General features: G+C 37.5%; 2 protein-coding genes across 3 annotated transcripts; one reads left to right on the forward strand and one right to left on the reverse strand.

Annotated features, from left to right (window-relative positions):
* Nucleotides 1-513: 513 nt before the first annotated feature.
* Nucleotides 514-20,545, forward strand: si:ch211-257p13.3 (kinesin-like protein KIFC3). 2 transcript variants are annotated; one of them, XM_052578360.1, is made up of 22 exons: nt 514-906; nt 1,240-1,333; nt 1,422-7,561; nt 7,701-7,881; nt 8,263-8,359; nt 8,465-8,628; nt 8,948-9,200; nt 12,498-12,670; nt 13,711-13,776; nt 13,960-14,097; nt 14,754-14,951; nt 15,038-15,211; nt 15,385-15,532; nt 15,624-15,754; nt 15,860-15,971; nt 16,053-16,234; nt 16,380-16,484; nt 16,621-16,751; nt 17,369-17,489; nt 17,562-17,691; nt 17,821-18,050; nt 18,285-20,545. In XM_052578360.1, the coding sequence occupies exons 4-22, from the start codon at nt 7,783-7,785 to the stop codon at nt 18,414-18,416; spliced, it is 2,784 nt and encodes a 927-aa protein (XP_052434320.1). In that variant the 5' UTR covers nt 514-906; nt 1,240-1,333; nt 1,422-7,561; nt 7,701-7,782; the 3' UTR covers nt 18,417-20,545. The 2 variants fall into 2 exon arrangements, with proteins under 2 accessions (XP_052434320.1, XP_052434321.1); XM_052578361.1 differs by lacking the exon at nt 1,240-1,333.
* ccdc12 (coiled-coil domain containing 12) lies at nt 20,486-27,252 on the reverse strand. Its single transcript, XM_052578362.1, has 7 exons — nt 27,086-27,252; nt 26,205-26,278; nt 22,701-22,780; nt 22,451-22,512; nt 21,606-21,640; nt 21,423-21,499; nt 20,486-20,836 (listed from the first exon to the last, which is right to left on the reverse strand). The coding sequence occupies exons 1-7, from the start codon at nt 27,167-27,169 to the stop codon at nt 20,748-20,750; spliced, it is 501 nt and encodes a 166-aa protein (XP_052434322.1). The 5' UTR covers nt 27,170-27,252; the 3' UTR covers nt 20,486-20,747.
* Nucleotides 27,253-27,702: the final 450 nt, after the last annotated feature.

Below are 27,702 nucleotides of genomic sequence, written 5' to 3' on the forward strand. Positions count from 1 at the left end.
AAATAGACATTTCCATTAAACATTTATGGAGCAACAGATTTTGTGTGAAAAAAAATTATTTTTTTACTATGTTCTGCATATTTTTATAAAATCAAAGAATTTTTCTTCAATAAATATGCTGTGATTAAAATGTTCATACAAATTGGAATATAAAACTATTTTAAAATACGGAAACAAAATCATTTTAAAAAGTAAAGATTCTGAAAAGATTGAAAGAGATCCTTTACCCTAATAATTGAGTAAAGAGGCTAGTAAAAACAATTGATATTTTATCATATGATATGACTTATGTTATTCTAAACATGGTGATTATGGACACCCAACATATATGATATTTAATCTACCATCTGAATCTAACCACACTGTAAAACACAGCAGCCCAATTAAGTCATATGAATGTACTTTTTCTATTTAACCCCATTTGTCATTTTAAGTTTTGAATATAGAACTAAAGTTTATTCGTTCTTGAAGATTAAACGTAAAGTAATTGTCTTGACTAATTCTGAGTTGATTGCATGAACATTTTAATGGTCCTGAGTCTTCCACATAAAACATATGTTTGTATTTGTACATTTTGATTGACCACCTTAAAAGTTAACTGAAAATAAGAGACACTCTAATGAGGAAAATGACAGCGTGCTGCACCACAGGAGACAGTTACAGGACTGGTGCTGTTCCTCTCTCTTCCGCTAGAGGGTACAACACACTCTGTACCCGCTAAACGCAGAACAGGACACTTCCTGTCGTTGATAAACAGCGAGCACATGCTGAGCACAATTTTTGTCGTTTTGTCTCATAACAAAATGACAACAACTTTGATTTAAATACTAATTTAGTAGCTTGATATTTTGCAGTTGTCATGCCTCTGCTATTACACGCTGCACAATGAAAGACTTCACTACTCCGGTATGTACTGTATGGTGAGGCAATCCTATTCGCCACAGTTAGAGTAGAGCTCAGAATGCAGACATTAGTAACAATTAGTTAGTAGCTTAATTTGTAGTTGCATTACTGTGTTTATAGACGCGGTGCTTTTTCATGTTCATTATAGCTGTTTTACCTGCAAGTTTGTTGCATTATCCAGTGAGAGTTTGTATCTGCCAGTGCAAAACTGTTTCATGTTTTCATTGCGATTTCAATCATTTGTTTTGCAATAATGTTATACTTAAAGGTCATGTTTGTAGTGCAGTGCACACTTCTAAGTGCAATGATTTACCCGGCTGTTTTATTTGTTCATAGGGCATTGATGGATTTTGTAACAGAGTTTGCCACAGTCATGTCATGTGTGATTTTGTCTGTGTCATCATTGCATGCTGCGTATCGGCTATTCAAGGTAAACATCCATTCAGTGTCTTGAAGGCAGCAACTGTTAATAAGATGCATATTATGCACTGTTATGACTTTTCTTTCTCTGTTTGCAGGACCACAGAGCCTCATCAGTGGGCTTCCTCCTGATTGGCCTTTCCTCAATCCTTTCAGTCTTTTCTCCCTGTAACCAAACTGTCAAATCACTCACGAACGATCTAGAATGGGCAGGTGAATCACTTGGTCCTGTTCTTGTTACTTTTGACTTCTTGTGGCTAAGTGAGGACCACATCACTGCTAGTATCCTCCTGATTGGCTCTACTTTTTTCATAATGCTCTCTGATTGGTTATCATCAGATGGGTTGGTCGTTATGTCACGCTGCCTGGCATTTTCCACCCTCTCCTGTTCGCTGACAGTGTGTGCGTTTGCTGAAAATGCAGCAGGGGCAGTAGGGAGTGTTGCTCTCAGTCTGCCTTTATTAGTTTCCCCAAGGACCAGATCTGGGTCTTTGGGTTCCCTAGTGATGCCTACAGAAGGACTTCTCAGCTGGATCCTTAAAGTCATCATGGCAGTAGGATGCTGGACCACTGGGAAGGCCCTTAATAAATACCTGTTTGATTTAAAAGGCTGGGACTGACTAAAGCAATGGTTTCTAAAGACAACAGAGAACCACAAAATGCTACTTTATTATTATCAGTATAGTGTTACTGTTGCATATAAAGGCCTTTTCTGTCTTGATAAGCTAACAGCATATTATAATGTACTACAGAAACAGTTTATATATATATATATATATATATATATATATATAATATATTTGTAATAAAATAAGGGAGTTTGCTTATACCATTTATTCCATTACACTGACTTTGAGGTCTAGTAAAACCCGTGAGCAATGAATAAATTGTTTTAGCATCTGCAACAATGAAGTCTTTGTAAGGAAAGAATGGGACTCTGTTTAAACCAGTGTTGCCATGTCCTGTCATTATGAGCAACTTTGGTAAATGTGCATGAAAAATTAACTCATTAATTGACATGTCCAGTTATATATATATATATGTGTGTGAATTTTTGTAAAATAAAGTAAATATTAAGGTTTTTTTAAGTAAAAATGCAACTTAAAGAGATAATTCGCCTAAAAATTACAATTCATTTACTCACCCACACCTCTATGAATTTACATTACATTTACATTTATTCCTTTAGCAGATGCTTTTATCCAAAGTGACTTACAAATGAGGAATAGAACAAGCAATTCATCATAATCTCTTTCTCCTGCTGAACACAAAAGGAGTGATTGTGTTTAGTCACTGCAGGTTCATGTAGTTTGTTTTACTTGCGAGATCTCATCTCTGACAACACTGGTTTAAAGATGCTTAGTGTTATATGTTTGAGCAGAGGACAGGTTGATTCAAACAATGAAGCACAGAAAAGAAACATCAGTGTATGCTGTTGCAATAAATCTTTATTTATATTTTTAACCTGAATTGGCAGGTTTGGTGAACAAGTCACAAACTTGTATTATTCAAAATTTGGATTTTGCATGGACTTGATTATTTGAAACGTTGAATAAAATATTAAAACCAAACATTATTTCTTGCTCACTGTATGTGATGTTATTTTAAATATCATGCTGATGCATCTTGTAATTGAGGTGTTCGATAATCACGAAGGACACGAGGGAATCGCAAGCCTAGATTTAGTGCTTGTAGTGCACTAATGTACAATCCTTTTAGGAAGTCTCCATTGAGATATGATTTTAAATTAGCCACTTTTATTTCTTCAATATTATGACACTTGTAATAGGGAAGGGGTACGCAATGAGAATGGTCCATTACAGTCAGCGTTTAGTATGCTGGAGGCCTGAGCATAAGGCAAGGCATTTTAATCATTCTGATTGATGATTATCCCTGGCACTTTGTGAACGATTGTATCATTAGAGAGAGCATGTTATCAATAAAGTGTTCCATCAGTTTTAAATTTATTATAGTAGCAGTAACCCTCTAACATCTGCCTCAGTTTAGTGGTGCTAGCTAAGGGAGGCACCTTTTGGTTTTGCTTAGGCAATTGACTGTGGAATTGCTTTTGCTTGTACTTTTTGAAAACTCCTGACCCTCAGTATTAAACTTAGAGGCAAATGATACCCTCTATGCCTTATTTTTTGCCTAGTAGAGAATTAATCGGACAAAAAAATGTCCTAGTATCTAAGAACTGGAATGGATCACTGAACCTTGCAAGTGGGCTTATTTGTTACTTGTAAACAGCTAGCAACCACCTGGACCCAAACAGTCATCCAGATCACCCTACCAAACAAGCAGCAACCACTCTAACAACTACCTAGCAAACACCTATAATCAACCAGAACACCATAGCAAACACCCAGCAACCATGTAGAATACTCTAGCAAACACCTAGACCCCAACAACCATCCAGAACATTATAGGGAAAAAAATAATACTAGACTATAGCAAAAACTTAGCAACCATTAAAAACACCTTACCAACAACATAGAATACTCTAGCAGACAACTAACCCTAGCGACCATACAGATCAATCTAACGAGTATTTAGCAACCATCTACAACACCTTATCACACAGTTAACAACTAACTACTTTAGCATAACTTAGCGTAATGTAACATAACTTCAATAAAAAAATAAATGGCAAGTTCTGTCATGAAACTCTAGATGGCGCAGGCTGATTGGTCATTTATGATTTTTTTAATGATAATTAAAATCAATGATATTCACAGCGTTAAACTTCTTGGAATAAGCTGATTGGTTCATTTTGCATACATAGCCAATAAGCTTGCTGCTTTGCATTTAAATGGCTGGTTTGCATCCACTACAGCATTTTGCAGTGCTTTAAAAGTAACTCTGAAACCCTCCACCTTCCCCTTCCCCAGCTCCATCTGTATAAATCTGCTACAGGTTATTTTCTATGATATTAGTGCAGCAGAAGTATGTCTTAAATACTCACCCTCACGGCATATGTATTGGCAGTAGCAAGTTCCTGTACTTGCTTTGCAGCAGCAGCAGTAATCTACAAAAACAACAGCATAGCAGATCTATTCCGCCAAGACCAAATACATTTACATCGTAATTAGGGCTGCACGACTAATGAGAGAAATATAAAAATGGTTTCCCCCTCTCCCTCTCTATTGAAATTCTGTTCCAGGGAGATCGCTTAAACCCGCGAACTAAGAAAAAGTCTGCAACAACGTGTAGAAGTAGTTCAATTTCACATTGATTAAGATTCGCTCCAGTGTCCTCACTCCTCTACCCACCCTGCATCATGCCACAATATTATATGTATTTTTATCATGACAACTCTCTGAGGGTTTAGCATGGTAATGTATATGACAGTGTTAATGTTTTTGTTCTTGGTGGAATAGACCTGCTACACTGTTACTGCTGTGACAGAGCAAGAACTGGACTTGCTTCTTCCAATACATCCACGAGATTCTGCTGTGAGCATGTAAGAAATACTGCTGCTGCACATATAACATAAATAACACCTATATAGCATACTTGAATCCAATGGTTCTATAGCAGGTGGAGTTGGGGAAGGTGGAGGGTTTTCTGAAGCATGTTGCACCTGCTACAGCAGGCATTAGCCAAGTATATGAATTTTGAGGCGCGAGCTCATAGGCTGCTGATACAAAAAAAAACTTGATAATGATGTCATTATGTCAGATTGAGATTGAACTATCATACTGCGCCATGTTGTGTTGTGTTGTGACAGAACTTTGGATATATGAATCATGTCAATATAAAATAAACTATTTGAGAAACAAAAAAGGGTCACTCCTAAAAAAAGTTTAAAACCACTGCCCTAGCAACCATTTAGATTACCCTACCAAACACCAAGCAACCACACAGAACACCCCAGCAACCACTTGGCACATAGCGATCATGAATACAGCAGAAATTATACAAGCCCGATTCCAAAAAAGTTGGGACACTGTACAAATTGTGAATAAAATCAGAATGCAATGATGTGGAAGTTTCAAATTTCAATATTTTATTCAGAATACAACATAGATGATATATCAAATGTTTAAACTGAGAAAATGTATAATTTTAAGGGAAAAATAAGTTGATTTTAATGTTAATTTCATGGCATCAACACATCTCAAAAAAGTTGGGACAAGGCCATGTTTACCACTGTGTGACATCCCCTCTTCTTTTTAACAGTCTGCAAACATCTGGTGACTGAGGAGACAAGTTGCTCAAGTTTAGGAATAGGAATGTTGTCCCATTCTTGTCTAATACAGGCTTCTATTTGCTTAACTGTCTGAAGTCTTCTTTGTCGCAGCTTCCTCTTTATGATGCACCAAATGTTTTCTATGGCTGAAAGATCTGGACTGCAGGCTGGCCATTTCATTACCCGGATCCTTCTTCTACGCAGACATGATGTTGTAATTGATGCAGTATGTGGTCTGGCATTGTCATGTTGGAAAATGCAAGGTCTTCCCTGAACAGGACGACGTATGGATATGAGCCTATGTTGTTCTAGAACTTTGATATACCTTTCAGCATTGATGGTGCCTTTCCAGATGTGTAAGCTGCCCATGCCACATGCACTCATGCAACCTCATACCATTAGAAATGCAGGCTTCTGAACTGAGTGCTGATAACCACTTGGGTTGTCCTTGTCCTCTTTAGTCTGGATGACATGGCGTCCCAGTTTTCCAAAAACATTTTTTTAATTTTGATTCGTCTGACCACAGAACAGTTTTCCACTTTGCCACAGTCCATTTTAATTGAGCCTTGACTTAGGGAAAACGCCAGCGCTTTTGGATCATGTTTAGATATGGCTTCTTTTTTGACCTATAGAGTTTTAGCCGGCAACGGCGAATGGCACAGTGGATTGTGTTCACCGACAATGTTTTCTGGAAGTATTCCTGAGGCCATGTTGTGATTTCCATTACAGTAGCAGTCCTGTATGTGATGCAGTGCCTTCTAATGGCCCGAAAATCACGGACATCCAGTATGGTTTTCCGGCCTTGACCCTTACGCACAGAGATTGTTTCAGATTCTCTGAATCTTTGGATGAGATTATGCACTGTAGATGATGATAACTTCAAACTCTTTGCAATTTATCTCTGAGAAACTCCTTTCTGATATAGCTCCACTATTTTTTGCCACAGCATTGGGGGAATTGGTGATCCTCTGCCCATCTTGACTTCTGAGAGACACTCTGGGAGGCTCTTTTAATACCCAATCATGTTGCCAATTGACCTAATAAGTTGCAAGTTGGTCCTCCAGCTGTTCCTTATATGTACATTTAACTTTTCCGGCCTCTTATTTCTACCTGTCCCAACTTTTTTGCAGTGTGTAGCTCTCAGGAAATACAAAATGAGCCAATATTTGGCATGACATTTCAAAATGTCTCAACTTCAACATTTGATATGTTATCTATATTTTATTGTTAATAAAATATAAGTTTATGAGATTTGTAAATGATTCCATTCCTTCTTTACTTACAATTTGTACAGTGTCCCAACTTTTTTGGAATTGGGTTTTTATAACAACATGAACACTCAGAACACTTTAGTAACCATGTAATAACACTCTGGCAACCATCCAGGATACCCTACCAAATACCAAGCAACCACACAGAACACCCTAACAACGACTTGGCACATAGCAGCCATCTTGAATACAGCAGAAATCATGTAACATGCTAAAACCACCCAAAACACTTTAGCAATGTAATAACAATCTGGCAACCTACCACAACTAGTTGCCAAGTTTTGCACAGCAAAACACCACTCATATTTTCTTTGGAAAAAGTAAAAATCTTCTGTCTACAGGCAAAAAATATCATCAGAATTTAAGCTCTATGTGTCTGTGTTAATTCACAATCTTGCTGCGTTAGAAACTAAGGAAAGACAGACTTTTGGTTCTCATAATTCACCACCATAGAATCCTTTTCTATGGTTGTCACTCGCTCTCATCAATCTCCATTAGTTTCGCCCCACCACTGCAGTGCACAGCACCTCTGCGCTGATTGTACTCAAACACTGGTGAGGAGAGAGAGGAAGGGGGAGGAGAGATATGGATACTGAGAGAGGAGGAGAAGAAGGAGGGGGGAAAGGAAGCCAGGAATAGCAGGTTGGACAGATGTGCCGAGTCAAGAGCTGGTGTTGCCATCCAAATCCCGGAGAACGGGCACAGAATCATCATGTAGAGCTTCAAAGCTGAAGAACGAGAATGACTGCAGTTGTTAAGGATCAACCTCAAACAGATAGTAAGTATCTGTGAAACATTGGGAATAGCATCATTCTCTGGAGCTTGACGACAATGGAAATGTCATCCAGACTGGATTTGTTGTGGTGGATTTGCTTCTGGTGCAGCGGTTTAGTGACACTTTTCTGATTGCATTGCAGTGTGAGAAGAGCAGAGGGATGCTGTGAAGACAAAGCATCTATTTCCAGCCGCTGTCGTTGTAACATCCACATCGCAGGAAACATGTATGCCTTCTATTCTCTGCTGGTGTACATCTTCTACACCGTTTTCAAAAAGGAGGAGGAGGCAGAACTCGAGGGGGCGTGCGGAGAATCCCCAGAGGTATGTGTGGCCACAGTGGACAGACGCCGATAGACATGCTAATATAATTATGCATTCTCTATTGTCTGCATAAAATATGTGCAAACAAGTCTAGGAAGAAAAATCTAAAGATTCGATTTTTTTAAATTATATTTAAGTAAAAAATAATAAAATATAAATATATTTATAAAATAAATTGATATACAATAAAATAAAATGATTTTATTAAATATTTTACAGTCAATATAAAATATAATATTATAGCCAATAATAGAAACTAGAGGCAATTTCACAGAGGTGATAATTCGATAATGCATGCATGCACAGTCACGTATCCTATGTTCTCAGCGGTGGCTTTAACACCTTCCAATAATCACATTAATCTTCCTCTGTAACTGACAGGAGCCTGGCCATGTTTCCATGGAAACAGAGAGCAAGGGGAAGGGTAGCCACACCCCCAGGTTGGGCAAAAGAGGGTGTGCAAATCTGAGCGATTCGAGTAAGAATGTTTCTATAATGTTGTTTCGTTAAATGATGTTCTTAATACAATGAAGTGCTGCTCCATGCATGCAGCATACCACCAAAATTGCCTTTTGATTTGCAGGCAGCAGTAGTGATAGTGATGGGACGTCCCTCAGTGATGGCGATGATGAGTTTGATGAAGGTCATGGATTACCTGCCAAAACACCATTAACAGCTTTCCTGTCTTTCAAGCAAGAGGCAGAAAGGCGAAGAGCCACTAATTCTCCAGCAGAACCGAATGAAAAGGTGAAACCTACATTTACATGTGCCACGTTTCATAGTGGTGGTGGTCTGGTGAAGTTGTAGTTTGCAAGTTTTGAAAAGGTCACTAGTTGTATGTATTTAATTTTAACACATCTTAAAATTCAAAGTTCTGTGATTATGAATAATTCCTCATTGCTCATGCTATGCGTTTCAAAATAAGTAAATTTGATAAAATGATAGAAAAGACTTGCAAGCACTGCACACATTTTCTGAAAGAATGTGTTGAATCTAGTTAAAGCAGTTTTTGTTAAAACAGTTTTTATTAAATTATTCAGTAAAATACTGAATGTGCATTTTCCAGGTGACAGAGTCGCCATTGCTGTCTGTGATGTCACACCTCCTAAGTTTTCTGGAGCAGTATTCCCATCTGCAACAGCTGCAGCAGCAGGCGGATCAGTACCGTCTGCAGCTGCGCAGACACCGCGTCCAGCACCGGCGGAAAATGAAGGCCCTGCGTGCCTCCTACCGCCAGCGCCTCAAAGACAAGAACAGTGTTATTAACAGCCTGGAGGAAGTGATTGCTCAGCAGCAGAGCCCATCATATGAAAATGAGGGTGAGACCTTTTAAACCTAAAGAAATAACAGAATGTGTTAATAACAATGAGTTTCATATTAGATGCCGTTTGATATTACCTCAATAATGATTGGTTGGGAGATGCTGAATATGTTACTAGCCCTGTTGTTTGGTCTGTCTGAAGGTATCAGACAATGTCTAGTTCACTGTTATGTTCTTTAACCAAGACCCAAAACATTTTGGACCAGATTCATGAATTTTTCAGGATTCTTATAGTTTAATGTCAGTCGCGAACAAGATGGGGACACATTCACATCATGTTGACTGTTTAAGAACTGTATTTTAATTAAATTAGAACAATGAAGATTAAAATGCCAAAAATAGCAGACTGATGGTTTTAGAAATCACGTCTGGCAGTGACCTCAGAGCTACAGAGGGCATCTGGACAGTCTCTGGTGGTCTGTTTGTCCTCAGACGTCACCAGATGTTCCTTTGTCAGCTGTTACAACAGTTTTCCTATCAGCCGGACTCACTATTAAACATTGCATGTGTTTAAAGTGCACGTCTCTTGCGCAAACGTCAGATGTACTTGTCTTTGTAGTTCAGTGGATGCACGTGATCCTTAATGCCATCAGGATTTACTGAGCTATATTAAGCCCAGAGGTGTTTTAAAGGAGGTTCAAGATACTGGCAAAATCAGCCAACAAACATACTCTTGGAAATGCACAAGTATTTTATGTTTTGGTGAATTGGTGGCTAACGACCGGTTTACACCAAGAACGATAATTATAAAGATGAATATAACACCCACACCAACACACAATAACAATGTTTGCATCAAATGCTTTTAATTCAGTTGCTGATTCTGATTGGCTGTCAATGTTTTGTCAAATCAGCAGGGCTAACTGGGCTAAGCTAAAAACCAGACAACCTTGCCCATTTTATGATACCTACATGTCTGCAGACATTTAAATGTATTTATTAGTCACCTGACAGACAGATATGATTCATGTTAATCAGATGGCTAAATGTCATATGGAAATGCATGTGTTTGTTGCTCCTAAGACCTCAATATTTTTTATTAGCCATGTTGTAAAAATACCCATCTGCTATGCTGGCACATGTCTACAGCACTTGGCTTTTTTCTCTGAAGCTCACAGAGATGAATAAAACATTGTGAGGGCTGCTTCTCTTACAAATGTAAGTGCACTTACAAACACTAGCAGAGCTGAACTTCATGTGCACCACTGCTAGATACTATATATATATATAAAAATCTGCTGTACAGTGGAAAGGAAATTCACCTTTAAACAATGAAGGTACACTTTTAAAAATGAAGGTACTTTATCGGAATCCATGAAGAACCTTTAAAGGAAAAGTTCACCCAAAACTGAAAATTCTGTCACCAGTTTCTCCAGTTGTTCCAGACCTTTATGAGTTTCTTGCTTCTTTTTAGCACAAAGAAGATATTTTGAAGAATACTGGTAACCAGACAGTTGATGGTAGCCATTGACTTCCACAATATGGAAAAAAGTCAATGGCCAACACCAACTATTTTTGGTTACCAACATTCTTCAAAAATATCTTTTTTGTGTTCAACAGAAGAAACTGTTGAGTAAAGAAGTAGATGATGACAGAATAATGTTCATTGCACAAAAATATTTGACAACACAAATCAGTCAGAATCAAATAGAAAGTTGGGTAATACTCAATGAGCTTTTTGTCTAAGCCTGTTCCTCCATCACGTTTGTTCCACATCACGTTTGCTGTGGTCTCCTTCCCACCAATCCACTCGCTCCCCCCGAGACACTGACAGCACAGATCTGACACCGCCTGCCTCAGTAATTAGTATACGGCTCAGGAAGAGACAGAATCTCTGACTCGGCATATCAATAATTAACAGCAGGAATCTAAATAAAATGTTGCAGAGCAGTTAGGCCGCCAGGCACGTTGCATGGGACTTTGAGTTCAAAACACGGGTTGTTGAGGTTCGCTTGAGTCATAGCTTAATGGAGCTCTAACATTTCCTATATAAAATAACAACTAGATAGAATACATTTGGAAATCGAATGAAAATGAATGTGATTAACAAAGGAGTACGATGAGAACATTTTGAATTGAGATAAAATACTGGGCTTTGATTTGATATCTTGGCAAACCTGAGAACAACTTGCACCTCTCTGGAGGAGAAACATGATGTCATTGGGCAGTTTTTCACAAAAGTTTACAAATGTCCGATCTCAAAAGGTTTTCAGATGTTCTCCATTTAAAGCAGGAAAAACAGTTGTCTTTTGATGTTGTTATAAATAAGGACCTTGGTGATCTACATAAAACACATTTATCAAAAATAAAACATGGATATTTGTTATTGTCTTTAAGCCCTTTTGGGTGTGGAGGCCTGTTTGAGTAAATAACATTTGGAAAATCTATCAACTCAGAAATCAATATCACTTAAGCAGTCGTTGTTCATGTAAATAAAAAGATTATTTTAAAAAATGAGTCAAAAACGTTATAATAACTAGAAAAACAATATTTATTTTATAAGTGTTAAAGGCAAAATATTTATCTATGCAATTATGAATATGCTTCATAATTGCATTTTTAATGTGTCTTTTTTATTGCCAATTTAATGATTGAATCACTTGGTTGATTTTAAGTCAATAAGAATTAAATATGTTATGATTTTTTTCTTTTGAGGTTTTGATTAATTTCTTATTTATCCATGTTTTATTTAATATCAAATACCATTATATTGAATATCTTATTATTATTTAATTTCAAAATTATTTAGATTGTAACTATACTTGTCATTGTTCATTTCTTTTATCTATGTTTGTCATTGTTCTTTTTTTTTATTATTCTGTCAATTTGATTATTATATCTCATTGATTACTGAGTAGCACAATATTTATGCACTTTCATTTTACATTTAGCAGACTCTTTTATCCAGACAAAAGAACTTCTTACAAAGGACCATTTTTATACATTTTAGGGCAGGATACGGTAATACTGTAACTTCTTACCTTTTTTATTTATTTTTAAATGAAACAAATAATCACTTGTTGCAATTCAGTGACTTATAAAGCCTTTTTAATATTCTTTTGGAATGCTTTTGAAGTCAGATGAATGATTTGACTTCAGTGATGATTTGGAGTACATTCAACAAGAAAATATGATTTTAGTCTACTTCAAAATTCTATGTGTAATTCAGTGTTATTTGCAGATTCTTTGTCACTTTGTCAATGTACTAGCAATTTTGAAGTGAAAATTGTTTTATTTTTTTCAGTGTACTTTTGAAATTCCACTCTGAACATCTATTATGTGTGTATTTGTGTAGGTGACTGCATGCTTCCTGCAGCGTCTCCGGTTGGGCTGCATAATTTGGTTCAGTCTCTTTGCGGTCTGCAAGTAGAAAAGAGTCAGCTGAGAGGAGAGCTGCGATTGCTTCATTCCCAGCTTGAGCAGAGAGAACGAGATCGCCATACTAACGTACAGGTCTTCCAACAGCAGGTGCTCAGCATTATACTTGCCATCTATTCATTCAGTCACCAATTCTATTCTTTCATCCACTCATTCAACTCAGCAAATGTATTCATACAATTAGCCATCCTTTGACAATCAGTGTTTTTAAAGGCACGTCTCTTTTTTTGTGTTCCTCTCTGTCTAACACACCAATGATTGTTAAAGTAAATTGGGTTTACAAAATCAAGTATTTAAACTAGGGCTGTACAAAAAAAATCGAATGCGATTTTCATGCGCATCTCATCGGCGCTCTTGTAATTAGTACATCTCCAGCACGTGCGTTCAGATCAGGGTTGCCAGGTTTTCCCAATAAAGCCTGCCCAGTTGCTTCTCACAACTAGCCCAATCGCATTTCTAGGAGGTTCCCCGATAAAAATTTAGTCCCGGGTTTGCATTGGTAAAAATAGCATTTTAGGGGCTAAATATCACATTATTGGAATTGGGGTTTCTTTGACCCGCGTACATGAAAAACAACCACGGACTTGGCAACACTGGTTTAGGTGGAGCGGCATTTACTGCACAGAGCCGTAGTTCACTGACAAGCTACACAAAATCGCTTTCAAAATCGGCAAAGAATCGCCACAATTTTGAAATAGATTTTGTGTAGATTGTCAGTGAACTACGGCTCTTGTGTAGTAAATGCCAACCAGTGTTGCCAAGTCTGCGGTTGTTTTTCATGTCCACAGGTTGAAGCGACCCCAATCCCAATAACGTGATATTAAGCCCCTAAAATGCTAATTTTACCAAGGGAACCCTGCCAAAAAAAATATATTTTATCGCTGGAACAAAACGCGATTGGTCTAGTTATGAGAAGCAATTGGGCAGGTTTTATTTTGAAAATAATAATTACAGGAACGCCTATACTGACTAGATGCGCATGAAAATCGTCTTCGATTTTTTTTGCACAGCCCTATGTTAAACTCTGTTGACTACATTTTATCCATTTATCTGTTAATTCAGTTTTGCCCCCTTCACCCATTTTTCTTTCCAGACTTGCTAAGCTGACAGCATTGATTTTCTCCCTGTAGATAGAGGAGCTGAAGAGCTGTATCGAAGAAAGAGAAGAGGAGCTGTCCAAACTCAGAGTTGCATCGGTAAGCTTTTGGAAGAGTCTGTTCCAGTCCTCTGTGTTTGAGACTGAGCACATTAAAAACCAGGCCAGACAGTCTCAAAACGATTCATGGCCAACAGTTTATCTGGGTTGTCTCATCAGCTACTTTTCCAGGCCAGCTGTAACTTTTTTGGTGTGTTTTTTTTTTTCTTTCTTTTTTCGTCAGGGAGTAACAGACTCAGAAAAACGAGTGCTTTGCTTATCAGCAGAGAACGAGAGTTTGAAACACAGCCTCACAGTGACACAGGGTCTTCTGCAGCAGCTGTCAGTCATCCCATCCCAGTCCAGCTCTGTGCTCATCAAGGTAAGACTGGCTTGAAATCTATCTATCTATCTATATATCTATCTGTTTGTCTATTTTTATCTATCTATCTACATTTATGTGACAATCAACAATCAAGTAGAAAAAAACGGCAGCAATAATGACAAAACACATATTTAAAAAAAAAGTCAGCAAACAGCAAACCAATAATCTTATTGTAGTATAATCCAATAGTAACCTCATAAATTATTCATGCCGCAATGCATGACAAGAACTCCCAAATCCTTAACATTTTTCAGTTTTGAAACTGAGTAGTTTGGACTCCATATTTGGGGGTATTCTATTAATAATTCTGTTGAATTATATCTCAATAGGATTTTTTGTAGTTTCAAGTAATTTTTTTTTTTTTGACAAACCTGTAAACTTGAAAATATGTAGTTGCTTTTTTTCAGTGTAATGAATGGAATAACAAAGTGGCTCTTCAGAAGTACACTTCTTTTTTTTCTATTTTAAATAAAACACAAAATGCAGCCTGTGGTGTGACATTGTACTGCAAGCCCATATATGGTCATGGGACATGTTTTATACAAACTACAAGGTGCCCACACTCCCTCATTTAGAATCAACAGAATTGTACACCTTCTAATCCTCTGCACACATAAATGAGGAAATGATTAGTGTACTCTCTGACCCTGTAGGAAAACGAGAACCTGCGCAGTCGCGTTCTGCAGCTGGAGAGTTCACTGCAGCAGCGAGCAGAGCAGCTGTCACATCTGGAGCACCAGAGGGAGCAAAGCGACTGGAGAAAAGCAGAAGAGCTCAGGAGACGAGAGGAGAGCGTGAGAGAGCTGCGGCTCGAATTGGACAAAGAACGTAACAAGGAGCCTGTAGTTAAAGTAAGAAAAAAATCCAAGAATTTTAACTTAAAAGCCTAAAACAACACCCAACAAACTTGATAAAAAATTAACTTTTATTCCCATAGTATGTTACCCAAACTGTGGAGGTAGAGTCACCTTCAACTCTTCGCCAACTGTCCGAAGCCAGAAAACAGAATGAACAGCTTTCTGAGAAGCTAAGCAATCAGAGAGAACGATGCCGACAATTGGAGGAGAACATCCGGCATTCAGATGAAGTCAGCTGCAATTTGCAACACAAGGTTTTTCAGCTTTATCCATTTGTGTTTACGATTGTCCATACAGTATAACTGCAGCTAAAGAACTCGACAACCTCTGTTGCTGGTTTCTCAAATACAAAACTCACAAATTATACAGTGCTTGTCAGAACACTGTAGAAAACCTCAGCTCTTCTAAAAAAGTAGTGGCTCCACAGATTGCTGCATATGAGAGGGAGATTGGGACATTAAGAGAGGAGCTGCTGAAGGAGATCGGGCATCTTGAGGAAAACAAAGAAGCGGCTGTCAAAGCAGCAGCTAACTGCTCTCAGGAGCATCTCCAGAGCCTGCAGGATCAGTTCACAAGTTAGTTTACTGTATTTATAGTGCAAATCTTAAATTGCATCATCTTAAATGCAGGAATGCATTCAGCTCAGTTTATGTGTGTAATTTCCAGCCCTCCAGAAGCGCCTGAGTGCTCTGCCTCCCACATTGCGCACCATGAAGACCGATTATGCCAGCCTTCGCACCCAGGTCCGCAACTTTTCTGACTTCTATGGATCGGCTATCAAAGAAGCCAAGAAACAGGTACTGCAAGCTGCACAAACTTGTACTAAATGTTGAGCAGAGTTAATATAGTCACATTTTATTTGTTGCTTTTCATTTACGAATCATTTTTTAATATTGCAACAGATTACGGCAGCTATAAATGAGATGTCAGAGGCCAACAAAGACCTTTTGGAAAAATATAGAAAGGAGGTAGCTCTCCGCAGGAAGTACCACGAGCAGCTGGTTGAGCTTAAAGGTAGGCAGTATTCACCATTCTTTCACTATATTTTTGTCTAAAATGCAAAATCAGTAACAAATTTGTTTTTTTTCTTACCAGGTAATATCCGTGTGCTGTGCCGTGTAAAGCCAGTACTGAAGGAAGATCAACATGAAGAAGGCCAAGCAGTAGTTGTGACCACAGACCCCAATAATGAATCTGCACTCACAGTTTTAAGCAAAGGAAAGGCTAAAAACTTCGAGCTGGATAAAGTTTTCCACCCTCAGGCCACTCAAGAAGAGGTAAGCATGGTAAAAGTCATATTCAAATTCACATTCCTCACTTTCACTAAACTGGTCATTTTCATGGCCAATATTAAAATTCTATACCATCTAAAGAACTCTTTTTGATGTGTATTTTTGACTATTCTTGGTCTTTATCTCTCAGGTGTTCCAGGAAATTGAGCCACTCATCACATCCTGTATAGATGGATATCATGTTTGCATCTTTGCTTATGGCCAGACAGGATCTGGCAAGACCTATACTATGGAGGTAACGTATAGGGTTCTGTAACCATATACCTGTCATAACACACCGTACCAATTTCATACTTTTGACCCAGATGATCTGTTTCCATTAATTATTCAATAAGACTGTCAGGTCTCATTAACCATCCGTGTCTGCTCAGGGAACTGTCGAGAGCCCGGGCATCAACCAACGAGCCCTGAAACACCTCTTCAATGAGATTGAGGAAAGGAAAGACATGTGGACATACACCGTTAGTGTCAGCTCGGTGGAAATTTACAACGAGGTCCTGAGGTATTGCATTTTACCTCTTCATCATGCCAAAGTCTATGGTGGTTGCCACTTGAATGTAAAATAAATTGTTGCCAATGTTAGAAGCATCTTAGTAAAGTGAGCTTTTAGATCATTAAATAACCTGACGTTCAATTGATGTTTATGAGGAATATTAAGGATTAGCTCACCCGAAAATGAGAATTCTATCATTAACTTCTCACATTCATGTTGTCCCAAACTCATAAGATTTCCTTTCAACTTTATAACTCTAATAAAGATATTTTTATGGCATGTAAAATATTTCGGTTTCTATTTCAAAACTTTGATTCTTAAATATGAATCGAGTGGTTAAATTGAAGTCATTTATTCACATTTAAACATTGATCAACACATACATAGAGCACATCAAATATGCTAAGTGAAAGCCCAAGTGTACTTGCTTGACATGCAAGAAAAAAACCTCATTGGAAAAACCCTGGAGCTTTCTTTTACAGTCTCTTTGTGTACTTTTTGATGCATCAAACTTTTGGTTTAATGGACTTTCAATGGAGGAACAGAAACATCTAGTTTTATTTTTGGGTGCACTAACCCTGTATTACAATTAAACCATTAACATTTTTTCTTACTGTTAACGTCAGAGATCTGCTCACTAAGGATGGAGAGAAACTTGACATCAAGATCAACCCTGATGGGACGGGTCAGCTTCATGTGCCAGGACTCAGGGTCATGGAGGTCAAAAGCTTCCAGCATATCAAGAAAGTGAGTTCATATGTCAAGATAATGTTGACTATACAAAGACCACTCTCTCGAATGAGCTGTTACTTTTTGCAGATTTTGGCCATAGCTCGGAAGAACAGGATTACATTTGGAACACAGATGAACCAGCATAGCTCTCGATCTCATGCCTTGCTTACTGTGACTGTGCTGGGCACAGACCTCGCCAGTGGAGCCAAAACCACAGGTCTGTTCCAACGATTATGGAACAATTTAGATCACTTGATTTGTGCGAAAATTCTCAAAATCACGAGTTCCCCCTCTAAAAGCAGTCGCAATGTTTGAATGACCATAATCTGTGACCTCTCCTTTACAGGCAAGCTGAATCTCGTGGATTTGGCTGGTTCTGAGAGGGTGTGGAAGTCTGGGGCAGAGGGGGAGAGACTGAAGGAAGCCCAGAATATCAACCGCTCACTTCTGGCTCTAGGAGATGTGATCCAGGCCTTGAAGGCCCACCAGACTCACATACCCTTCAGGAACTCACGACTCACCTACCTGCTGCAGGACTCACTGGGAAAAGGCAACAAAACCGCCATGGTTGTTCAGGTATAATGATTTACCACGACTCACTAGCTAACCCTGTTAGCTTAGCTGTGTGCCAAGCCCCTTTCAAAACGACAAATGTGAAAAATTGCCCAGGGTTAAAAGTGGGGTTTAAAAAGGAAATAACCAAGAATTAGTTGGATCACAGTGTTAAAGCGCTTCCTATATTATAATGTCAATTTTTAAATAAAGCCAATGAACAACAAAGCTCATGTAAAAATATTTTGTTTTCTTTAGGTTTCTTCTCTTGAGAGCAATGTAGGAGAGACTTTGTGCTCGCTAAAATTCGCCCAGCGAGTGTGTAAGGTGGAACTAGGCCCTGCTGCAAGAAAAATCGAGATGGGGGCACATATCGAAAGCAAAAATTAATGCATACCATCAGCCCTCACAAGTAAACACCAGAAATGGTGTCAACTCGAGCCTTGCACTTTTCCAATCCTACTCAAGGGCTACAGTTCTGAAAACCGTTTCTTCCTGCTACCTAACAATGGCTTTTCTTCACCAGCTGATCTGCATGTCAAAGTCTCACCAACACCGCCAATATCTAGACAAGCTCTCTGTCACCATAAGTTCAAAATATCACAGAAAATTCTCCACAGGGAAGACTGGTGATGATATTTCAGTAAATCTTGCATATATATAAAACCTTTGTGGATACACTACACAAGAGGCCACAGTATCTTAAGTGTGTAATGCTTTAAGTTTCTACTGATATTTACTCAAAAACCTTTAAATTGTTTGGTATAATATAGTCTAGGAAATAATGGCCAAATTATGTTTTTGTGTGTGTGTGTGTATGGTTGGTGTGATCTTCTATGATTGTTATGTGTTGAACCAGCCAATCTGTCTTTTATTAGGTTCAGAGGATGTGAGTTCAGCCAAATTGTACAAGATCATTTGCTGATTTTATTTCTGACAGAGGTGGTAGCTTAGCATTTCAAGATCCAAGCTAATAAGGTCTCATTTTCAACCACTAGGGCCTCATTTATAAAGTGTTCGCATGCACAGATTTGATCATAGTGTGTGTGTGGACTGAATCCACGCCAAGATTAGTTGCGATTTATAGCCAATGCTGCATTTACACTTGGCATTAACAAGGGATCACTGTGATCCGATCAAAAACTTCCGATCATCAATAAATCAGAACATGGGGCGTTTAAAATGGAACACATCATCTGACTTTTCTGGATAACTGATTGGATCAGTTTTTCCCACGCAATATTTAAATAAGTCTGTAGAGAATGGACCGGTACAACATCAACCTGAAGTGGTGGTAGGTTTTCTTTTGAAAAGCGTTTTCAGTCGCGGACACACAATGCGTAGCTATGTCGCAGGACACGCTGATCGGATAACATTCCGATCCAAGGTGTATGTGGACAACATCCGGATACAGGTCGCATGTTAATGCCAAGTGTAAACGCAGTCATATATTTCACATCTGAAAGAGAGGCGTACATTCATTTTATGAATCACATGTACGCGTATTAGAGAGATGATCGTAGATCAATTTTAGGATGGTTTCTACGCAACATTGTAAGGCCCCTAAAACGGTGATTCATGAATTGGCTGATTTTTTAGTTATTTGATAACACCACTCTGTCAATGAAGGAAGTAATAAAGTCAGGATTTGGAAAAGGAAACCATTTGCGAAAGACGAGAACGAATGTATCTACACTTCACATGATATTGTGTGCAATAGCACCTCTTAGTGGTGAGCATCTCATTTTTTGGTTTTGGCCCAATTGAGAGTGACCACACAGAACAAAATGTTACTCTTAAACATTAATATATTTTCATTATTAATTCGTAATAAACCTACCATTATACAACATATCAATATATTTAAATGATATAGGATTATTATCCTTCTACAATGTTTAGGACAATTTTACGTTTAATGTGAAATGTCATTTTTTGTCTTGTAGTTTTAGTCATGTTACAGAGGGAGGTGAGGAATGCACTTTATTGTCAAAGACTTGTGCTGTCCGTACAACTTGTCTTTTAAACAAAATATACAGTAGGTCAATCAGTTTGTTTCTTTTAAATCATGGCAGAATTCTAGAAGAAGAAGAAAATTTTAATTATTAAAAATTTTATTAACTCTTCTTCAAGCGAAAATGTACTTGATTTTATTAAGTACTTGAAGAGACTGGTTTATGGACACACTCTAATTTATTCAAACTTATTCTAAACATCTTGGAGCCAGAATAATGTATTGCAGTTGTATCTGTACTGTTCTCCTCTATGATATTGTATTCTTCTCTGTAATGTGTCTGATTTTAGAACTCTCTCATATTAATGACAAAGGAGACAAATACAACATGGAAATATGAATTTAGCCCTTCTTTCTCAGCATTTAGGTTCTGTTTTAAAAGAAGTGTACTGGCATTGGATAATGTTTTTATCTTAAGACCCAGAAAGGAAAAAGACAGAGTCCATTTAGAAAAGAAAGAACTGTTTACTTATACAAAACAACAAAATAAAAAAAGTAGAAAGTCGTCTTTGTGTGCTCCACATGAAAACACAAAAACACCTGTATTCCACTCATTCTTCCTTTCTGTATCTCACTCTCTCTCACACAGACATTCACACTTCTAAACACCTGATTTGGATGTGTGTGAACTCAAAAAAAATGTAATGAGGATTTGTGCCGGAAACCTCTAGAAAATCTGTTGTGCATGAACGTTGTTCTCAACAGATTTAATCCGAGTCTCCCTCTTGCACGCCGACCGCTCCGACCGCTCCGACCGCTCCAGCCAGCTCTTCCTCACTTCCCTTGAGCCGGTCACCTGTGGAATGACACAAAAATGCCCAAAGACACAAACAAGCTATGAGCATCAAATATGTGCTTCACCAAAAAACTATTTTGTTCTCCCATGTCTGATTTGGTGATCCATAAAATGAATAGAATAGCATTTTCATTTAAATTGTGTATTTAAAAGACAAAACTAGTAATGTTAGGTCTAGTCTGTGCCAGAAGAGCGTACACAGACAGGAAGTCCATAAATGATGTCATTAAGAGGATCTTTAGTGATTAGATTTTTCTCAGCAATTAGCCTTACATCAAGCCCTGGCGGAACTCAAAAAGGCTCTACAACTAGAGTTTCAATATATTACTGATAAAAGAAGTCATGCATGGATGGATTAATGCTTAAGTTATAGATTGTACATTATATTAGTGTCCACGCCAAAGGGACGTTCTAACATTCTTCTTCTTGTCATCTGTCACTTGAAATGCTCAAGCTCTTTCAAGTTTATGTTTTTATCATTCATCATCAGCTGGGGAAAAAATGGCATCATTGTGTAGATTTGCAATTAGAACTGTCATTACGGTTACCATTATAGATATCCTTGGTGCAGTCATGTCATACTCACGTATAAGTTCAGCAATGGCTTTCTGTGTTCGCCTCTCTAATTTCTCAAGCTTCTTGGCAACGTCCCTCTTTAGATCCCTATTACAAACACACAACAGTGGAGGGATGAAAATGTCAACTAAAATGGATCTCAGTGAATATGATGCATGATTGTATTTTAAGAGTAAAAATTAAAGCTTTGTACCAGTCTGGTTTTCTGGGGGCAAGATTGGCCAGATCCTGAGAACACAAGTCAAGTGTAAAAAAAAAAAAAGAGAGAATACGATTAGATTAAATTCAGGCAAGGGCTGCCCAGTGATTCTGGCACTGTTTTAGATTACACTTTTCCACTACAAAAGAAAATTAAACATAATAAGAAATAATGACATGTAAGTAAGTCTACAAAGACAGAGCACACATACAGTGTAATTTGATTAATGAGCAACAACTGTTTTGAGCTGGTTCTTTTAATTAATTATTTAAAACAAGACTCACAAAGGTTTGCCGCTCCTACTTCAAAATGTATATATATTTTTTGTAAATTAATTTTATTTAGCAATAAACTAATCAGAAGTGAAAGCAAAATATATTTATAATTTTACAAAATATTTATTTTTTAAATAAAAGGCTGTTTTTTTCCTTGTCATGAATCAAAGAATACAGAATTAAGGTTTCCAACCTTGATAACAAGAACTTTTTTTAATAATTGAGCACCAAATGCAAATATGAAAATAACTTCTGAAGGATCACGTGACACTGAGGACTGGAGTAATGGCTACTGAAAATGTAACTTGCACCACAGAAATAAATTACATTTTAAAATTCATTAAACAGGAAAAAAGGCATTTTACATCGTAATACATTTTCACAATATAACTGTATTTTTGATCTAATAAATGCGGCACTGGTGACTTCTTTCAAAGAGACTTCTAACAAAAACAATAAAAATCTGAATTATTCCAAAATGTAGACAAAATATCCCACTGGTGCTCTCCAAATGGCATCATGTTTGAAAACTGAGACTTTGTATCAAGGGACAAATTCACTCACCACTTCCTCAATCACAGGCTCTGGGTTTGCAGCTTCCAGCTGGTCCTTGACCTTGTCCTCCACTGCAGTAACATGAAACAAGACCAGTCAGACAACCTGTAACCCAACACCTGATCACCTGCTCTAACATTATCACCCGGCATCACGATCACTAAACAGTCTGTTTGATTTGCTGGTTTAGACATTTGAAAATCTCATTTAAAGGTACAGTCAGTAATATGTCTTGCAGGTAAGCCAGAAGAGTTCTCACCTGATGCAGGTTTTGCTTTGGGCACCTGTCGCTCCTTCAGCTCCTCGTCCTCCGGCGTGTAATTCCTCAGCTTCAGCTCTCTGCAAACATAATTCCAGGATTATGCAATGTACTCGGTTATAAACAAGGGTTTTGTCACTGCCCCATTATAACCTATTCAAGGAGATATTTCAAAGGCGATCACACAAGCAATCACAGGAAACCCCAGAAACCAGCAGGTGGCAGTGCAGATAAACATTTTTTATTTTTTTGGACAGTCAGCAGCTGGTGCTGTTAGATCACTGAACTCTGAAGCCTGTGACAGCATCCAGAGTATATTTGCTCACCATGTGTACAAAGCATCCCTTCATCTTTGTAGCACGAGCTAATTAGCATGTAGCACCTGACAGTGTCTAGGGACTGCAGTCTCACAGCTGAGACAGGCCCAATTATGCCATTGCTCAACCGGCAGGTCTGTTAAAATCTTTGGAAGTTACAACAAAATTGGCTGCTGTACCTCCAGGGAAGCATAGAGGGTTCTTCACAGCTTGATCAACAGAAGATGCATGTGAAGGTTCGTACAGGAGACTGAGAATTCGTTTTCATCTAATTGCTCACCGATTTGTCTCCAGAGATGTGTACCCATTTTGTTTTCAATGACATTGCAGAAGCTTTTCTTTAAAATGGTATAACATTTTCTAAACCAAAGTCATGTTGGTGCGACCAGCATTGATTAAATGATATCAAGGACAATAAATCAATTTTGCGACTTCTGTGACTTTTTCGTGACAAAGCAAGGTTAGTGCAACTTCTAAAATGTCATGTGGTGCGACTCTCCAAAAACTAAAGGTTAAATCAAAATGATCTTTTCCTTGAAAAATATTCTTACATGTTTTGAAACAATTATTAAGATCAGGAAAGCATATAATAACCTTATGCTTTATGGTTACACCACCTGACATTTTTTAAACCAATAACAAGTTCTAGTGTAGAACTTAAATATTAGCATCATTTTATCTTATTGTAAGTGTATAAGCATTAAATTTATGCTTAAAATTAGAAACCAACAGGAAAAGATCAAATACACCTCCTTTTAAACTAGTCTTCTAAAAGATTATTTATTTTCCTTACCATGGACACCCTTAAATGTCACTGACCCGACTATAACAAGCCCACATTTATCACAGACAGATCTATATGAGTGCAAGTACAGTCAAGCCATGTAATTAAATGGGCTGGGACCAAAGAGATTGTTATTGTCAGCTGTGTCATCGTTCCTTTTCAATGCTCTTGGGTGTATGTATGGTTATCAAGCTAAAGCATAATGAAATGGAAAAAACATGTCATCAAAAGCAAAGCATTGTGACCACTACCTTAATAATACTCAATTTCACAGCCAAACCCTATCAAGGCCTGGAAAAGCTGCATTAAATATTATGACCCCCAAACAAGAGCATTGAAGGGTTTTGGCCAAACACTAAAAAAAACAGACTGAAACAAAGAGCTGGGAACTCCTCCCTGTCCTCAGCTTTCCTGAAAAGACTTCCTGACCACCTGCTGGAACAATACAGGACCACTGGCGTTCCTCATCTACAGTAGAGCGGCCAAACAATCCAGCACTTTCAGAATGTCAACAGCTGTTTGTCAAACTCTAAGTGAGCATTTCGAACATCCTGGAGTCTTGAATAATTTGTGGCCAAGGCACCGAGCGAATTGGCTCGAACAGTATCCTGTTTTCTAATTTAATTACATACAGAAAGACGGATTAATGCTCAAGGGGAAAAGCGCTTGTGTTCAGAGGGACGGAGCTGAATTGAGGGCCTTGACAGTTTGGTGGAAGGTCTCTCGTTTCTCAGAGCTTGTAAAACAACCGAGGGGACCATCATCAGGCTTCCTCCAACCTAAAATAAGCAGCAGTGGTACAGTAAATCCTGACCGCTGACTAAACTCATTTAGAGTGAACAGAAATAACAAATATGATGTGGTAGGATGGGTTGCTTTGCTTGGGAAAATTCCAAGTCGAGTTGGACGTTTGACATTTGTCCTTCCACTTAAGCTGCGACTAAATCCTATCTGGTAAAGGAGAAAGGCTGAGCTGCATTCAAAAGTATATTCATTAAAAGAAATATTCATTATCTGCCTCACCTCACTTCAGAATTTTGACAGCTTAAACAAAAACACATCACGCTGTTGCCCAACAAAAGTGGTTGTTTCCACTTATTGAGTATGGAACTCAAGAAGCAGAAAACATTTCTGCACAATAAAGTACACTACTATTCAAGAGTCTGGCGTATGTTCATTTTTTCATGTTTTTAAAGTCGTCCTTTAAGTTCACGAAGGCTGCATTTATTTGATCAAAAATACAGAAGAGGTAATATTGTGAAATATTATTACAATTCAAAACAACATATATTTTTAAATGTAATTTATTGCTACTATGGCCTACTACTCCAGTCTTCGGTGTCACATGATCCTTCAGAAATAATTTTAATGTGCTGGTTTGCTGACAAGAAACATTATCATCATCAATGTTGAAAATTGTCAGATTTGCTGTGCTGCTATTTTTGTGGAAATTGCAAGACACTTTTTCAGGATTTGACGAATCATCAAAACCTGTTTTAATAATTTTATTTCCTGTCACTTTTGAATCAAAGTAATATTTTTACAGCTTTAAATCACCTCTACGACTAGTTTATTCAAGTTTTATTATTATTATTATTATTATTACAATAAACTAAATTACAATAGAAACTGTTGCTTTGTTTTACTAAAGACAAGTAGATTATCTGTCAGTTTTAGCAGCAAAGGAAATGTTAAAACAACAAGTGTCTTGGGTGGAGAATCACCTCTCATTGTTTCCAAACTGTGTTGCAATTTTAATAATGCATGTTTAAGGAGACACACCTTGAAAGATTCTCTGTCTGACAACCTTCAATATCCCCTTCATCTCAAAAACCCTCATAGTCACATAATTATAGATCTGTTAAGTTTTAAATAAATTCATTCTGTCATTTACCCAGCCTCGTGTTGTTCCAAAATCCTTTTCTTCTAAGGAACATCGAAACTATAGAGGTTTGGAAAGATGAATGAGCTCAAGTGAATGACACACTTTTTATTATGTGGACTATTACTTTAACATGTACTAAGGGAGATGTACTCCAGATATTGGGTGATGATTGTTTAGGAAACTTTGTAAACTGTCAATGCCAAATGCCTCTTGAGCTCAGGGAGGGAAGCACAAGGGTTCTGTGAATCTGAACATTAACAATGGAAAAAAAAGCAAAGAGTTTGAGGCCTTGGCTTGAGCCTGAAATAGAACTGAGAGCGAGAGAGACCTTTACCTCACAGCCCTTCTTAATATCATGTAAACAGAGTACAGTTGTGTTATTTATGGTCCATTTAGAGCAGGCAGTCTATCCAACAAGGACTTATTTGGTTCTAAATGATAGAACTGAGAATTTAGTTTAGTATCCTCAGGTAAAAATGACACTGGATTTTATATGTTTGTGGGTTTTTTTTTTTTACCTGTGTCTGTCCTCCGCCTCAGAGTCTTCCAGAGCTCTTTTTCTCTCAGGCTCTCCATCCTCAGATGCCTGTCCCTTTAGTTTAATGTATTTAAAAAAACACCATCTGGTTAATATAAGCAAAGAGACCAAATAGACATAATGTTCCAAGAAACAATGAAGCACAGAAAAGTTCTGATACACAAAGAAAGAGCCAAAGCTCTAATGTGCACATTTAAGGAAACGAACAAAAAAAATCATATTCAAACAGGTTTAAACGGAACTCCCCAAGTTTTAAGTTAAACTCTTAAGATGCCAGGCATGCCGGTTACCACTGATAATAACTGACTTGTTCCTCATTATTCAAGGGAAACTTGCAGTTACAGTAATGTTATTGTTGCCTATATATAGAGAGGACAAATTCTCATTCCATAAACTGTTTTTTTTTTTTATTCTGTAAATTACCATAACTAAGCTTAAACTAGATGAAACTGGTTTGCTGTTCAAATTTTGAGCAGCGTTACTGAATGTAAAGGAGTCACTGAACTACATTTAACAGGAAATCATTGTTACACATTAGTATAATACACATTAGTGAAGAGCAGTATTCAAACACAAAATCAATTCAGGCGTAAGTTCTAATATTTTTTTTAAGCTAGACTTCCTTCTTTAGATAATAATACATTTATTTTTAAGACATGATGGAAAGGTCAGAAGCTAAAATGATCAGAATGCATCTTCTTGACGTCAATTGATGCTAAATTGCTGATAAAACAGCAATAATAATAGTATAATAATATGCAATGCTTTACTGTTATGCTAACTCGCTAACTAAAGCATGTTAGCCCGTGAACGCGCATTTGCCCTATGTCTAAAAGAAATAACAATTATTATCACACTCACTTGAAGTTGCCGGTCTCGTAGAGCTTTTAATCTTTCTTTTCTTTTTAAAGCTTGCTCTTGTAAAGAACCCACAGGCTTCTCCATTATGAAAATAAAGCATGGGTAGCCGGATCGATGGATTTGTTATCGATTATGCAGTCTGTTCAGCGCTTGGCAGAAGAACACCGAGCACATCGATTCCTCAACTTGTCAGACTTCAACGTGATTAAAGTAACGGTCAAATATGCAAATAATATTTTTATATATACCATAATACACTGGCTATAATACAATGACAACGTAATTATAATATCACATGCCTTACATTTCAATAAAAAAGTTAAATATAAATAATACATTCATCTGTGCAATGGCAGGCCTATTTAGATCATTTGATTATAGTGACATATGCAGTACTTTTCTTTTAATGTACACATGAGCTCAGGATAATCATTTACATTTACATTTCTTTTTTCCATGAAACACAAAAGATGATTCTGGAGCTTCTTTTTTCACATAAAGAACGTGTATGGTGATTTACAGGCTACATTAATATTTTTGCTAATGGCTAATAAGATAACAGTTTCATGTTTGTACTGGAAATCACTAAAGGGCTGATTTACAACACACACACACAC

The sequence above is a fragment of the Carassius gibelio genome, chromosome B16 (genome assembly GCF_023724105.1).
Source record: "Carassius gibelio isolate Cgi1373 ecotype wild population from Czech Republic chromosome B16, carGib1.2-hapl.c, whole genome shotgun sequence".
Lineage (NCBI taxonomy): Eukaryota > Metazoa > Chordata > Actinopteri > Cypriniformes > Cyprinidae > Carassius > Carassius gibelio.

Excerpts from the sequence above, each read along its gene's own strand:
- si:ch211-257p13.3 (XM_052578360.1), top strand. The coding sequence starts at position 7,783 with ATGTATGCCTTCTATTCTCTGCTGGTGTACATCTTCTACACCGTTTTC. Across the intron at positions 12,671-13,710 it reads TACAGGTCTTCCAACAGCAG|ATAGAGGAGCTGAAGAGCTG; the intron begins GTGCTCAGCATT and ends TTCTCCCTGTAG. Across the intron at positions 15,212-15,384 it reads GCTGCAATTTGCAACACAAG|ATTGCTGCATATGAGAGGGA; the intron begins GTTTTTCAGCTT and ends GTGGCTCCACAG.
- ccdc12 (XM_052578362.1), bottom strand. The coding sequence starts at position 27,169 with ATGGAGAAGCCTGTGGGTTCTTTACAAGAGCAAGCTTTAAAAAGAAAA. Across the intron at positions 26,279-27,085 it reads TACGAGACCGGCAACTTCAA|GGACAGGCATCTGAGGATGG; the intron begins GTGAGTGTGATA and ends ATTAAACTAAAG. Across the intron at positions 21,500-21,605 it reads GCCCCCAGAAAACCAGACTG|GGATCTAAAGAGGGACGTTG; the intron begins GTACAAAGCTTT and ends TGTTTGTAATAG.